This window comes from Microtus pennsylvanicus, chromosome 13 (genome assembly GCF_037038515.1).
Source record: "Microtus pennsylvanicus isolate mMicPen1 chromosome 13, mMicPen1.hap1, whole genome shotgun sequence".
NCBI classification, from domain to species: domain Eukaryota; kingdom Metazoa; phylum Chordata; class Mammalia; order Rodentia; family Cricetidae; genus Microtus; species Microtus pennsylvanicus.
In genome coordinates, this window is record NC_134591.1 from 60301493 (window position 1) to 60316710 (window position 15218).

General features: G+C 49.8%; 1 protein-coding gene across 5 annotated transcripts in view; it reads left to right on the plus strand.

Moving 5' to 3' along the window:
• Csmd2 (CUB and Sushi multiple domains 2) overlaps positions 1–15218 on the plus strand; it is a 547650-nt gene that overhangs the window by 491519 nt on the left and 40913 nt on the right. For all 5 annotated transcript variants that reach the window (XM_075945152.1, XM_075945154.1, XM_075945155.1 and 2 more), the window contains 6 exons: positions 1438–1584; positions 5516–5704; positions 10641–10826; positions 11930–12124; positions 13485–13658; positions 15022–15195. In XM_075945152.1, coding sequence (XP_075801267.1) covers positions 1438–1584; positions 5516–5704; positions 10641–10826; positions 11930–12124; positions 13485–13658; positions 15022–15195 — 1065 coding nt within the window. The remainder of the gene's footprint in view (positions 1–1437; positions 1585–5515; positions 5705–10640; positions 10827–11929; positions 12125–13484; positions 13659–15021; positions 15196–15218) is intronic.

Sequence of the window (15218 nt, forward strand, 5' to 3'; positions counted from 1 at the left end):
CTCAGCTACCTGCAGATAGTTGATTAAGTCTGCACGATGGGATAGAAACGGCTTTTCTCCTCATGAGCTGCTGCCTGACAGAGTAGCCATGGTAGGGTTGGGATCCCCAGGAGTCAGCATCACTCCAGATTCTGTATCTAAAGTCTTTAATAACTCCAGCTGTTCTCATGTCTACAGCGTTCAGCATACAGCTAAACAGTATTGGGCCTATAAAGGGAAAAAAAACAGAGGGATGTCTGATGTATACAGTTGGTGTCACTTTCTAGGGTTCTTTTTTGTAGGGACCCCACATCTCCTTTGGCCAGACTATTCTGGAATGATGGGGAAGGGAAGCCTGGCTTCGGTCTATACAGTCGAATCTTTCCACCGGCAGGATGGAGGTGCTCTCCTCCCTACTGGTGCCTGCTGTGCTCATAATTCCATACGATTTTAGTTCCGCTCTTTGGTCACCCAGCTAGCTTGCCCTTAGGAGTAACCACAGTAACCACAAGTAGATAATCCCCACGGATTCTGTAGGCGAGGTCCTTCCAACCACCGCCCCAGCCTTGTTTCCCATTTCCAATTATGGCTGTATTGCTTCAGTCTGTGACATGTTTCCCCCTGACCTCTGTGTTCTGGAGTTTCCTCATCCCTGCTACCCAGCCTCCTGAGGACAGCAAGTCCTCACCAGAGCGTCCTTGATTGCTTTAGTATGTGGAGTCACCCCCACCCCAGACCCTCCTAAGGAACACAGTTCTCAGGCAGGAGTTCCTTTCTCAAGACAGGAATGTTCGAGTATGCTGGTCTCCTCCACGTCTGGACCCTTACCTTCCTAGTTTTCCACAGCAGCTCGAACACCCCTACCTTGTTCACTGTAGCCCTTCGAAGCTCTTCCAAGAGCTGTGTGGACGGTGTATGGGAGCCTTCACTCACAGTCTTCTCCAGGACGATAAATCCTGGGTTACGAGTTTCCCAGGTTTCTATTATGCTCTTTGAACCGGAGCCCCAAGACACAATCCAGACATTTAAGGTAGGGCACAGAAGAAGGCACTTTCCTGGGGAGCCTTGGGAAGGCAAGTTGGGAAGCTTTATTACTTACGACCTGGGAGCTATCACTTTCCTCAGGCTCCATGGCTCTCTCCATATACCTGTTCAATAAACTAAATTTCTGTATGGTGGGCACCATGCTACTTTGAGCATGCACAAGAGAAATCAGAAGAGGGTCCCCAGCTTGAAAACCAACACTTCATCAACGAAGTACTTGACCCTGGCAAACAGCAAATCGATTTCTTCTCACTTGCTAGCTCCAGAGCACTGCTCCGGATAAGGGAGGATACAAGAAGAATCCTTCAGCAAGGCCGTCAGATGCAAAGCCATCCAGCCATCCCAGCTGAGCCTATGCTTACACCTCTCTCTAGACTTCGAATGGCCTATAACCCGGTGTCTTTCTCACCCAAGGTCCCTCAGGACAAAGTCCTCTGCTGAAAGCTCTCAGCGGGAATTACTCGGCTCCCCTGATTGTCACCAGCTCAAGCAACTCTGTGTACCTGCGCTGGTCATCTGACCACGCCTATAATCGGAAGGGTTTTAAGATTCGGTATTCAGGTAAGTAGGTCATGAGAACTTCTTTTTATATATATATTAGATTTATTTATTATGTATACAATGTTCTGCCTGCATGTTTGCCTGCAGGCCAGAAGAGGGCATGAGTTCTCATTACAGATGGGTGTGAACCACCATGTATTTACTGGGAATTGAACTCAGGACCTTTGAAAGAGCAGTCAGTGCTATTAACCACTGAGTCATCTCTCCACCCTGGCCATGAGAACTTCTAAGGAGGCCTTCACTCTGGACCTCTTAAGTGTCTCACCAGAAACATACAAAGATGCTGTGGTGCCTCGAATCAAAAGGCAGCAGCCTTCCTTGCGTAGGCAGGACAGCCTCCTCCTGCCCTCTGTCCCCCTCATCCCACACTGCACAAAGGAGACTGGAGGAAGCCTCCTACCTCTTCATGTCCAGATCCTTTTCCACCTTTGACCTCTTCCCTTTCTTCTCATACTCCCTGCTTTGGTCTCCAGGATTGAAACTATTCAATATAAGACCCGATGAGAGCCAGGGGGAGCCTCGCTTCTTAAATAGTTAGGCCATATTTCTAGCAGTCCTTTGACGGAACAACTCTAAGACCCAGAATCACATAGGGTAGGCAGCAGAGAAAACCCTCTCCTGTCACACAAGCCATATCTCTTTCGTTATTATCATTTCATTACTGCTGACACTTGGACATGTCTGTGAGGTGTACAATACGGCATGTTGATGCACACATGCAATCCTAATGATCAGAGGGAGCAATTGCACACTCATCACCTCACAAGCTTATTTCCTGATGTTGGAGACTGTTGAAATCCATTTCTCTACCACTTTTGAAATGTGTAGTCAGTGGGTTATGAACTACAGTTGCCCTTCTGTGCTGCAGAACATGAGAACTTAGCCCTTCCTATTTTGGAGCTCGATAACCAACCTCATTCCGCTCTCTTTGCCTTCTACTGGTCCCAAGCTCTGGTGACCCCTTGCTCTACTTGTGTAAAATCAACCTTCCCTAGCTGTCACACATGAAGGAGAACACACGGGTTTGTATTTCTGTGCCTAACTCATTTAGCATTATGTCCTCCACTTCCGTCCACACTGCAGCAATTGGCAGGATTTCACTCTTTTTTTTTCTCTTTTGAAAAGACATATCGTCTGGGCATGGTGAGATCAAAGACCAGGCCTTTGATAAAAAATATCCCTAGGATACAATTAGGTGGAGAAAATAGACTTTCTCTGAACTTTCGTTGTGGGGACCACTGATCTGTTTGATAAGCTGAAACCTTGATGTCTCTCGGAAGGGCAGTCTAGTGTAACTGCTGCCAGTGCTTGCTAGTCCTGGAGGCTGCAAGGAATGCCTTCGGATCCTGGGGGTTCCACCACATGCCTGAACGCCGGGCAAGTATTAGGCAAAGTTTCAAAGAGTAGTGGAGCCAGGAATATAACTCAGTAGGCCAAGTATTTGCCGCACAAGGACCCTAGTCCAACCCCCCAGGACCCAGGTAAGAAGCTGAGTGTGGTGGCATGCAATAGTAATCCCACCTGTAGGAGACAGAGGCAGGAGGATCCTTGGAGCTTGCTGGCTATCCAGCCTAGCCTAGTCAGTGAGCCCCAGATCCCAGGGAGAGACTTTGCCTCAAAAAATTAAAGTGGATGGCATTCTGAATGACATGTGAGTTGACCTCAACCTTCTCCACACACACATATCCCTGCACCTGCACACACTGAAGAACACACACATGCGCGCGCACACACACACACACACACACACACACACACACACACACACGAATATTGATAGCAGAACATCGTACCATTAAGTTCGGCCAGAAGAACCATTTGTCCATATTTTCTCCTGAGTCCCCTCAGCGCGAGACCAGCCCACACTGTAAGGACCCATGAGTAGTTCTGCAGAACCATTGGGTGTGGGAAGAACTGACCACATGGAGCTGAGAGGAGGCCTGCCTTGACTCCCCTCAAAGTTTGTTTCCTCTGCAGATTCCATCCTCTCCCAGATGCCCATGGCTGGGGAGAAGATGGCCTGGTGACCCCATGATCTGTTCTGTTGCTAGCTGGCAATAGGATTATTGGACAAAGCACTTAACTGTTCAGGCCTCGGTTTAAAAGAAACTTCAAGATAACCCCCTGGGGTGTTCAGGACTGAGTTCCCGGAGGCTGCCCCTGTGACGGGAAGGTGGCATTTTCCTGCCGCTGCTGTTAAATTTGGAGCTAAGAGCTCTTAAGGAGTTCCCTCTGCCTTCCTGCTCGGAGACTAATGTGTTTGGAAGTAATGAGTCAATTGTAATTACAGTACATATGCCATGTAGAAAAGAAACTCATTACACGGTACAGCAATTGGTACTTAATAATTAAGACACAGCCGACATGTGTGACTTACCCCTGTGTCTGTCGCAGTGACTAAGCATATTTTATATCAGGAATCCGGGTGAAGGAAGTACATAGATTCGAGATGTGCCCGACACAGGCGGCATAGCGGGAGAGCACACACATTTACATGTATGGGTGTTTTGCCTGCGTATATGTCTGTGTACCACATGTGTGCCTGGGGCTTACCCAGGTCAGAGTGAGCATCAGATCGCCTAGAGGTAGAGTTAGAGTCGTGACCTATTATTATGTGGGTGCTGGGAATTGAACCCGGGTCCTCTAAAAGAACAGACAGTGCTCTTAGTCCCTCTCCAGCTCAGAGCACATTTAATAAAGCACCGTTCCTACCCACACGGAACCGCAGCCTTCAGACAGGAAGCCAGAGGTCTCTCTGTGGTCCCTAATCTGCTCATCCCTATCTATTCGGGAAGCCCAGGCAGAGACCCTCAGGCAAATGGGGGGCTGGTGTGAGGCCCCTGGATCGTCCTCCCCTCACAGTGTTAGCTATTTTCCTAGTTGCCATGACTAAATGCCTGGCTAAACCCACATAAGGAGGAAGTGGTTTATCTTGGCACGAGGTTTGGGGATACCGTCTGTCCTGACGAGAGGAAAGTGGCCGGAGCCTGAGGCGCCTGGTCACCTTGCCTTTGTAGTCAGGAAGTGGAGAGTGAAGAACACTGCTGGTGTTCAGTTGGCTTTCGCCCTTTCATCCCGGCTAGGACGAGCCCAGGGAACGGTGCTGCCTACATTCCCACCTCAGCTCCCTCACCGCAGCACACACAATTGTCCCCTAGGTTCTTCTAGGCCTTGTCAAGTTGTTCATGATAGCTGTCACCACACAGCGCAAGGATCCCCGGCAGGCAGGGGCTGTGGCGTGAGTTCCCTCCAGCTGGGACTTTTGCTTCCCTCACGGTAGAGCAGCAGCTGGCACTGAATGAACTCCCCAGAACTCTTCACGGGATAAATGAATGAAATATGCTAAAGCCATACGCTGGGGGTACAGGGAATGAGCCCTGCTGGAAAATGTCTATCCCAGATCCCCAGGCACCACAACACAACAAAGCAACAGAGAACAGCCATTTATTGAGCACTAAGTGCCCCATGCATTGGGTGGGTCTCTCTCTCTCTCTCTCTCTCTCTCTCTCTGTCTCCTGTGAGGGAGGTATTGCAGACTGCAGGCAGGAAGCTAGAATTAAACAAGCTTTGGTGACTTGCTGGGTCGTCACACGTTTAGGAAACCAGTCCCGTTGGGGCCCACTTTACAAGGTTGCCTGTGGTCGCAAGGGTGTAGAAAGCAACTCGGAGATGTGGTGATTTACCGAACAGGTTGTTGGTGGTGTCGTTTTCAATTACCCTTTGTTTTGATTTGTTTTGTTTGCTCCTGTTCCGGCTTTTCTTAACTGTTGTTCGGTGTCAACAACTCGGGCCTTCCTCAATAGCAAAGAACTGGGCTCTGTCCGCAGAAACGAGCTGGAGGAGGCGGGGAGCTGCTATGGGGCGGCCTGCCTGCTCTGGCAGCTATACTCTGACACCCCTGCGCTCAGCCTAGCTTCCTCTCATTCCTCAGCTCCCTACTGCAGCCTGCCTAAGGCTCCACTCCATGGCTTCATCCTGGGCCAGACCACCACCCAGCCGGGCGGCTCCATCCATTTTGGCTGCGACAGGGGCTACCGTTTGGTGGGACACAGCATGGCCATCTGCACCCGGCACCCGCAAGGCTACCACCTGTGGAGTGAGGCCATTCCTCTCTGTCAAGGTGAGTAGCAGGGGCTAAAGCAGCTACCTGGGGCTGGTCTCAGGAGCTGTCCATCCCGGCCATGTGTGAGTCTCCCGGGGTCTGGTGATGGCGTAGTTCCTTCAGCAAACATTTGCTCAGGGGCTGTGCATATCCAGCTCTGGGGGTGACACAGGCACAGTGGGCTCTGCTCCCAGCCCCATAGGAGAGACGACGATAGAGGACTTGAGGTGACAGGAAGAGGAAGTGTTGTAAGGGGGCGGGGCTCAGCAATCCCGTGGTAAGAAGGGGCCTGCCTCCTCCTAGCAGTTAAGGACTCCCTAAGGCAGGGAGCTCCTAAAGCAAAGGAGTCAAGCGAACTCTGAGATCTGCCATTCAGTCTGCATGCATTACCTTTTAGGATTTATGGGGCCTTTTCCCTCTCTATAAGAACATGCATTCTTGTCATGATGAAATATCACAGGGGCTGGGGCTGGAGTGACTGCCCAGTCAGTAAAGGGCAGGCCTGGCGAGCCTGGGACCTGAGTTTGATCTTGTAGAACCCGTATATCTAAGCCAGGGGTAGTGGCATGTGCTCGTGATCTCAATGATGGAGAGACAGAGACAGGAGGATCTCCGAGGCTTTGACCTGGCCTGCTTGGTGAGCCCCAGGCAGAAGATGGGAGGCTACCTCAAAAACCTAGGATGGTACCTGTGGAAGAGCAGTTAACACTGTCCTCTGGCTTCCACATGCTCCCACACACATGTGCATCTGAACACACACACATATACACACGAATAAAGCAATATATACTTCTAGACTAGACATCTGGAAAAGTAAGAATAGCAAATAGCACAAAGGAAAAGAGTGAAAATGAATCATAATTCTGCCCTGAAATCACTACTATTAATAATTTAGTGTCTCTTTTGGTCTTCTAAATACCAATTAACATCTCACAGATGGTTGCCAATACTTCCATGTTATTATTGTTGATGGCTGCATAGCATTATGGGAAAGCTGACACTTACTTAGGTGTCATCCCACTGTGGGTCATTTGAACGTCTATGTATGTTGTTACCATATAGTTATAATTCTATCATTATGAGCATTCCTATTCATTTCTTCAAATGAAGTTCCCGGGGAGAAGGTTGTTGGGCCACAGCAGACATACGTACAGCTTTGAATGCCTTGTGCCTGCTCAGACTCCTTTCCTCGTGCACGCCTCTCCCAGCGGCAGTGAAAGTGCTTTCTCTGGGCCTCAGCATCATGTGCTACACGGGAGAAAGAAGAAAAGCGTCGTCCACTGTGGACCAAAGAGGCACTGATGTTTGATTTTACATTTCATGGTTCCCAGTGGGCTGCTGTCTTTAATGACATCCGTCACCTCTGACCCTCACAACCTCCTAACCCATGTCTGCCTTGGAAAAGACCAAAAATATTCTGCAGAGGGACTAGCTGCCACACACAGCATCAGCCTGGACAACTCTAGTCCAGAATCCATCTGGAAATGTCCAAGTGTCTAGTCTCAGTTAGGTCTCAGCCTGTCCCTCTGGGTCTGTGCCCTCACCCCCGGCTCTCTACCCCAAGTTTTCTTCACGCCCCTTCTCTCAGCTGCTGCATTCCCTGAAACCCATATTCCACAACCAAGAAGTAAATGCCCCCCACCTACTCCGCAGCCGGCTCGTCTTCCTTCCTCCTCCATTTCATAGCCCCTTCACGAATAGAGGGTGTTAATGCCCCACTGCCACCATTTCTGACATAGCTCAGAAACTGGAAGGGCCTGGCATCCTGCCTGCCCTCTGTCCCTGCTTTCGCGCCATGGCTTCTCTGGGAGACACTGCATACTCATGACTTCAGCCAACTGCCCTCTCTATAACCACTCTCCCCTCTACCTCATCCCACAAGAACTTCCAAATGCTTTGTCCTTTTATCTCCTCGAACTTCCTACCCACAGAGTGACCCCTCCTACCTTTGGGGTAAGGACAGCCATTGAGCTGCAAGCTCCCCAGCTAGGGAGTTATCTTGTTTTCTCAGCTGTCTGTACCAGCTGGGGTCAGGCCAGGGCTATGAGAAGGGGCTGTCACCACTGCCTCTGGTTGCTCCCCTAGGTCCATTCTCCAAGCAGCAGAACATCCATAGGGATCTGGTGATTCTGCCTGGGGCGGGGGGGGGGGCAGGCAAGCAGAGCAGTTAGTTCACCTGCTATGATGGTTTAGTTGACCCAGTCCTACTCTGGCTCAGTCTTGCTGTCTGGACATTAGATGAGCCTTGTCTTTAGATGCTTCCTGCTTCATCATTCCTTGTGAGCTCCAAATTGCCACCCCCTATGCCCATCTTTTGGTTCCATAACCAGTTTTTGAATCCTTTTTCTCTCTTGTATCCCAAGCACCTCCCCACCCCTGGGCAGCCAACGTTCCCTTATCATAATGGAGTCCTAGAGTAGGGCCTCTAGAAATTCTGGAAAGTTCAACAGAGTCCTACATTACTGTTGGCCACCATTAGGGGCCTTTCCACTGCCAGAGCTTCTTCTGGATCTGAAGGGAGGAAGCCTGAACTCTAGACTCGCACGGTTGTGGGTAAGGGATGGTAGGAAGTCCTCAGACTTTTGTCTATCTTTCTGTATGCATATTCCTCCAGGGAATCTGTCCAACCACAGACCTCACCACGCTGCGGGACGTGTCTGAAGCATCCGCTTCCACACTCCATCTATTTCTATTCCTTTGTTTTCCAGTTTCTTGGTTTTTGTGTTTTTTGGTAGAGAATCCCCTCAAGTAGATTTCTCAGAGAGGATTCGTGAGAGGAAGACTTTCCGAGTCTCTAAGTGTGTGAAGGTGTCATGACTTTAGCCTTCATATATGCTTAGCAGGGCAACTAGATTCAATTCTAGTTAGAAATAATTTCATTCACAAACCTGAAGGCTTTGTTCAGTTTTCTCTGGATACCTTGTACAGGTGAGGAGAAGGGTCAGCCTGATTCCCATCCTCCACCGGGGTCCCCTCCACCTCTCAATGGTCCCCTTTGTGTCCCCTTGGTTCCTTTTCAGCCTGAAGACTTGTGTCTGTCTTCAGCTCCTGGAAATGTTCCTTTAGGATCATTCTGCTAATCTACCCACTTCCTGCTATCTCTAGAGCTCTAAGCAGCTCAATGTCAGACCTCGGACTGATCCTTTCCGTGTTTGGTCCCTTTCTCCTGTTTTCACTCTGCCGTTTGGGTCTTTATTCTGGGAAATTTTTTATTTTTAATATCCAGTACCTCTACTTCCTGTGTATTTTGACAGTTTGAAGGAACCCAACCTTTGCTGTCTTCAAAGTTCTTTCTTCTCATTTCATGAATGTCATGTGTCACTTAGCCTCAGGGGACCCCTGCCTGCCCAGTGCAGCAATCCCACAGCTCCCGTTTCCCGAACTAGCTCTGTCTCCTGGGAGAGTTTTCCCTGCTGCCGTCCGCCAGGTGTTTAGTCTTACTTCCATCACATTGACACCACTGGTTTCTTCCATCTGTGTAGTAACCTTTGATTGTCCGTATTGAAAAAGTAAAAGCTAGGTAGCAGGTGGTTGAGTTCCATTCTTTTGTGTAGATGTCTTTGCCCATAAAGTTTCCCCCCTGAGTGAAATCTGGGTATTGGTGCACAGCAGGGATGAGCGGAAAACCTTCAGGTGGAGGGACCCTAAATCCCATGGGGCAGCTGAACCGCGCAACCTAAGTTTGACCCACACGGTGAAAGAATTTTCCTCTGAATCCCCCATGTAAGCAAGTACACACATGCGCACATGTGCACACACAGACACACACACATACACTATTAATTAATTAAATCACATGTAATGAGAAAATTTTTTTATTGATAAAAGAAGAATAAAGAAAAAAAAACAAATTTCCACCTCCTCCCAGCCTCCCCTTTCCCTCCCCCTCCTCCCACTCTTCTCCCCCTCCTCCCACTCTTCTCCCCCTCCTCCCACCCCTCTCCCCTTCCCCCCACTCCTCTCCCCCTCTCTCTCCAGTCCAAAGAGCAGTCAGGGTTCCCTGCCCTGTGGTAAGTCCTAGGTCCTCCCCCCTCCGTCCATATCTAGGAAGGTGAACATCAAAACTGGCTAGGCTCCCACCAAGCCAGCAGATTGCGTAGGATCAAAACTGCGTGCCATTGTCCTTGGCGTCTCATCAGCCCTCATTGTTCGTCATGTTCAGAGAGTTCAGTTTTATCCCATGCTTTTTTTGGTAATAGTCCAGCTGGCCTTGGTGAGCTCCCAGTAGATCAGCTCCACTGTCTCAGTGGGTGGGTGCACCCCTCGTGGTCCCGACTTCTTTGCTCATGTTCTCCCTCCTTCTGCTCCTCATTGGGACCTTGGGAGCTCAGTCCAGTGCTCCAGTGTGGGTCTCTGTCTCTATCTCCCAGGTGCCCAAGCTGAGGTCCCCAGTTAGTTCCTTGGGCAGCTGAGGATAGGGAACCTGAAATGACCCCATCCTAGTGCAATACTGACGAATATCTTGCATATCATCTTAGAACTTTCATCTGGCGATGGATGGAGATAGAGACAGAGAAATTTTTTATTAAAAAGAGCATCCCTTGGAAGGCTAACCCCCACCTTGGCACTCCTGACTCTTTTAAGGGACTCTGTCCCCACACCTTAAGGAAGAGGGGACACTTGGTTATTTTTAGCAAGCAGAGGCTTGGATGCCTTGACACCGCACCCATGGGGCAGAATGGAAGGAAGTCTTCCATGGGGCTCCTTCCTGTGGGTTTCAAGCTGCAGCCTTTTCCCCATATTCAATATGTGAATACACTTCTCTCTCCGTCCCATCTCCTGCTTGTTCTTTTCTGAGATCTCTAATGACAGTTCCCCTGTTGTCTTTCTTCGTGGGGCTTTTCCTGTTTGTCAGTCTCTACTCAAGTTGTAGAGTCTTAACGGGAAATATGAAAGTGTAGTCTTGGAATGTGTTGAGTCAGAAGTGCTCACGGCATCCTTTCTCCTTTACCAGCTCTTTCCTGTGGTCTCCCTGATGCGCCCAAAAACGGAATTGTGTTTGGCAAGGAGTACACCGTGGGGACTAAGGCTGTGTACAGCTGCAATGAAGGCTACCACCTCCAGACGGGTGCCGAGGCCACCACAGAGTGTCTGGACACCGGCCTGTGGAGCAACAGCAATGTCCCCCCACAGTGTGTCCGTGAGTCGAGGGGCAGTGGTGGCAGGTGGCGGGAGTTGGGGATGCAGCTGAAAAGACTCCTATAAGAATGGGCTTTGAGTTCAGTAGGGAGCTAAGAACCTGTGGGGGGCAGGGCTTAGAGGACTCAGGGAGGAGAAAGGTGGGCGGCTACCATTTCGAAATGGTCCCCATTTCGAGTTACTGTCAGCACACTGAAGGACCGTGATGCTCTGGGGTGTTTTCATAAACCACTATGGCACTTAGAATGGCCGCTACGCTGTGTGAATGTCCCTTGATCACAGAACTTTAAAGCGGGGATCAAAGACAAATAGGCCATATTCAGTCCAGTGATACAGGTTTTTATTTTGTTTGCTTCATTAAAAATGTACATATAGCTGGGTGGTTGGAGTACTTATAGTACAGCAATTGGGAGGCAGAAGCAGGCAGATCTCTGTGAGTTCGAGGCCAGTCTGGGCTACAGAGCGAGTTCCAGGACCGCCAGGGCTGTTTCACAGAGAAACTCTGCCTCAAAAAAACAAACAAACAAAAAAGTAGATATATGTGTGTATACACATATGTGTGCACAGTGCGCATATTACTTCTTAAGATTTTATAATCAAGAAAATTTAAACAAATATCCAGATTTCTGGAAAAACAATAGAGATCTCCAGCTAGGGATGCACCTCAGTTAACAGAGTGCTTACACAGCATAAGCTGAGGGTGGTAGCTGCTGCCTGGAATCCCAGCACTCCACAAATGAGGCAAGAGAATCAGAATTTCAAAGCTGCCCTTAGCCTGGGTTATTTGACAGGCATCCAAAAGAGAATGGGCGGGGCGGGGCAGGGGGATGTCCTGGAATCTGAGCAATGGAATGGGCAGTGCACAGCCAGTAACTGATCCTGGCACAATGCCAGCCTTATCCTTTTATTTTATAGATCTATGTTCCCCACTTGCTGCATCCTCCTCCCCAGCCCTCTTCATCCATTCATCAAGCCTGCCTAGGAACCGAATGTTCCTGGATTCATCATTACGGTCTTGAGTTCCCCCAGTCCCTCGTGCTACACTCTTGTGATGTCTTCCATTATTAGTTAGCTCACTCTCGTCTCTGCTCCTTGTTCCCCCAGCTGTGACCTGTCCCGATATCAGCAGCATCAGTGTGGAACACGGCCGGTGGAGGCTCATCTATGAGACCCAGTACCAGTTCCAGGCCCAGCTGATGCTCATCTGTGACCCCGGCTACTACTACACTGGCCAGAGGGTCATCCGCTGCCAGGCCAATGGCAGATGGAGCCTGGGAGAGTCTATGCCTACCTGTCAAAGTAAGCTCGAGGTTGGACTGGACCCATTTGCATGGTACTTCCTTCCTGAACTGTTTCATATGCATGGGGTAGATTGAGGGGTAACCCCCAGCGAGGGCAGCATACCTCATTTTGGACACACACCTAGCATCCGGAGCTGGGAAAAGGCTTGCTTCTTAGCCCCGTGTCATCTTACTAAAAGCTCCGTTTTAATAAACCTCCAGCTCAGCGTGCTCTGATTAACTCATTCACTAGGGCCCAACTATGTGCCAGGTACCAGACAGGTACAAAAATCAAAGCCTATGGCCTGCCTGGGAAGACGGCTCCGTGGGCAAACAGCTTACCATGCAGGTCTGAGGACCCAAGTTAAGTGGGTCGTGGTAATGAGTGTGTTCATGATCCCAGCACTCTCACGGCAAGACCCAAGGCAGAGACCGAGGCATATCTGGGAAATCAGGAGCCAGCTAGCCTGGTGTGTGTGGCAGAAATGAAGCCCTGTCACATTGGAAAGTGAGGGCAGATACCTGGAGTTTCCCTCTGACCTCTACACATGCAATGTCACGTGTACACACACACACACACACACACCATAATTTAAATAAAACAGGGTATGGCTCTTGCCTGCCAGCCACTTACAATCTACTAGAGAGACAAGAAAAAGAGGTCATGTATACATGTATGGTAAGACCTGCAGCTGGGTGTGTACAGGAGGGAAGGAGGGAGCATGGAGGACCGCCCAAGTCTGTCTGCCTCCTCTCCATTGCTTATTGCTTTCCTTTGGTTCTTGGAGTCTCAAAGGCCAGTCCCCGATACCTAGATGAATTGGTGTGTGTGTTCTTGGGTCTCCTACAGACCAGAAGGGAAAGCCCTGTGCTGTAACGCCATGTTTCTGACAGAGTAGCAGTCCTGAGTGTGGACTCACAGCGGCATAGCCTCAGTGGCCAAGCTGCACCTTGCACATCAGCCAGAGGCTGTTGGCATGCTCCCTTGAGGAGGACTGTGATGTTGGTATGCTCCCTTAAGGAGGACTGTGATGTTGGCATGCTCCCTTGAGGAGGACTGTGAGGCTATCACTGCCCTACCAGAAAAGTACAAGATTGATATCATTGTCTGCCCTGAGCATACCACAGACTCACCATCTCCTCCTAGCCATGGCTCCATCTTCGTCACCCGTAGAGCCTCACTGCAGTCTCCAGAGATGGAACCTGGGTTCGTGGGTTACCTGTTGATGGGGCAAGTCAGGTTCACAGTGCGTTCTGGTCACCTTCAGGAAGGCGAGGCAGTCCTTGGCTTTGGTCGTTATTTGCTTTCGTCCTATTCAACATGTGACTCATGTCCCCATCTTGGGACTGCTTCATTGAGCATTTTATGGTCTTTCCAGTCATCTCCTGTGGAGAGCTCCCCACACCTCCAAGTGGGCACCGCATTGGAACAATGTCTGTCTACGGGGCAACCGCCATCTTCTCCTGCAATTCTGGATACACGCTGGTGGGCTCCAGGGTCCGGGAGTGCCTGGCCAATGGGCTCTGGAGTGGTTCTGAAGTCCGCTGCCTTGGTGAGTGGCCCCCAGCCCACCCTACCTGCCTACTTACTCCTAGCACCAACATTCAGGCATTTACTGTGACTAAATCTGGGGACTAGGTTCTCTTGGGGAACTCGAAAGAATGAGAAGACTACTTTCTGGGGGTCTACATTCTATCAGAAGAACCCCTCATCTAATTAGTCCCTAGGATGACCAGTGCAGCCTGGCCTCTACCCTATAAGACACATTCTTATAATGCACCTAAAATATCCTTTATATTATTTATTAGAGGATTGTCTTGAATATATCCATATGTATATATGTATGCATATTATAATACACACATACACTAATGTATACAACAAATGGCAGGAGCATTCACAAACAACTAGCTTACAAAGGAGAGAGTTTCCACTGCTCCCAGGGCTAATGTACTCCCTGACTGAGCTTTATCTCTTGTTATTATTTTTTGGACTCTCCCAGTTCCCAAGGAGGGTCTCAACAATATGAGCCTAGCAGAGCAGATTGGGTGATCTGTTCCTGGGATACATGCTCATGACCTCCAGGGCACAGAGGGTCCTTGCCAGTAACCGCTTTCAGGGGCACTCGCTTGGGATACAGCTATGAGCCATTGTTACACAGTCCAAGGGGCTGAAGGAATGCCAGCAAACTACTGTGCCCAAGCTTTATTTAATAAAAGTAACTCACTGAGGTGACACACGGAAAGAATGAATTTGGCCAGGCATCAGGTCTTGCACGGTTGTCACCGGCAGGACAAGCTGTGATGGCTTTACCTAGGCTGTGATACTCACTAGACAGTAGGGACCCAGGGGATGGTCCCTCTGTTAGATTCTAGCACTATAATAAAATACCTGAGATAATCAGCTTATAGCAAGGGAAGATTAATCTTGCCTCACGGTTCTAGAATTTGGGGACCATGATCTCTTGGCCTCCACTGTCTCTGGACTGTGGTGAAGTATCACACAATGACAGAGTCAGGGGCAGAGGAATAAGTTTCCTAGTCATAACCTAACTCCTCCCCACCTCCTAGAGACAAGGCATCAAAGTTCCAGTGCATGAAGCGTTGGGGACTTACTCAAACCATAGCAACCCCAGAGACTTGAAGGAGAGGTGATCTGTGCATAAACACAGAAACAGCTCAGAAAGCCTGGTCATTCGGACTGCAGCTTTGGTGTTGGAGATCAACATGCCCACAATACCCTTCCTGTCCCATCTGGGGTTCCTGAAGCCACTCCTGGATCGCTGTTCTCTGGGGAAGGGGGGGGGGCATGAAGCATGGCTGAGTACTTGGTCCTTTCTCTAGAACCCACCTAAAGTCCACCCCACTTTCTATGAGTTTCTCTTTGATGGACTCTCTTCCTCCATCCCACCAAAGCTGGACACTGTGGGACCCCAGAGCCCATTGTCAACGGGCACATCAACGGGGAGAACTTCAACTACCGAGGCAGCGTGGTGTACCAGTGCAGCGCTGGCTTCCGCCTGATTGGCATGTCTGTGCGCATCTGCCAGCAGGATCATCACTGGTCGGGCAAGACCCCTTTCTGTGTGCGTAAGTATGGCAGCCCCTCTCCC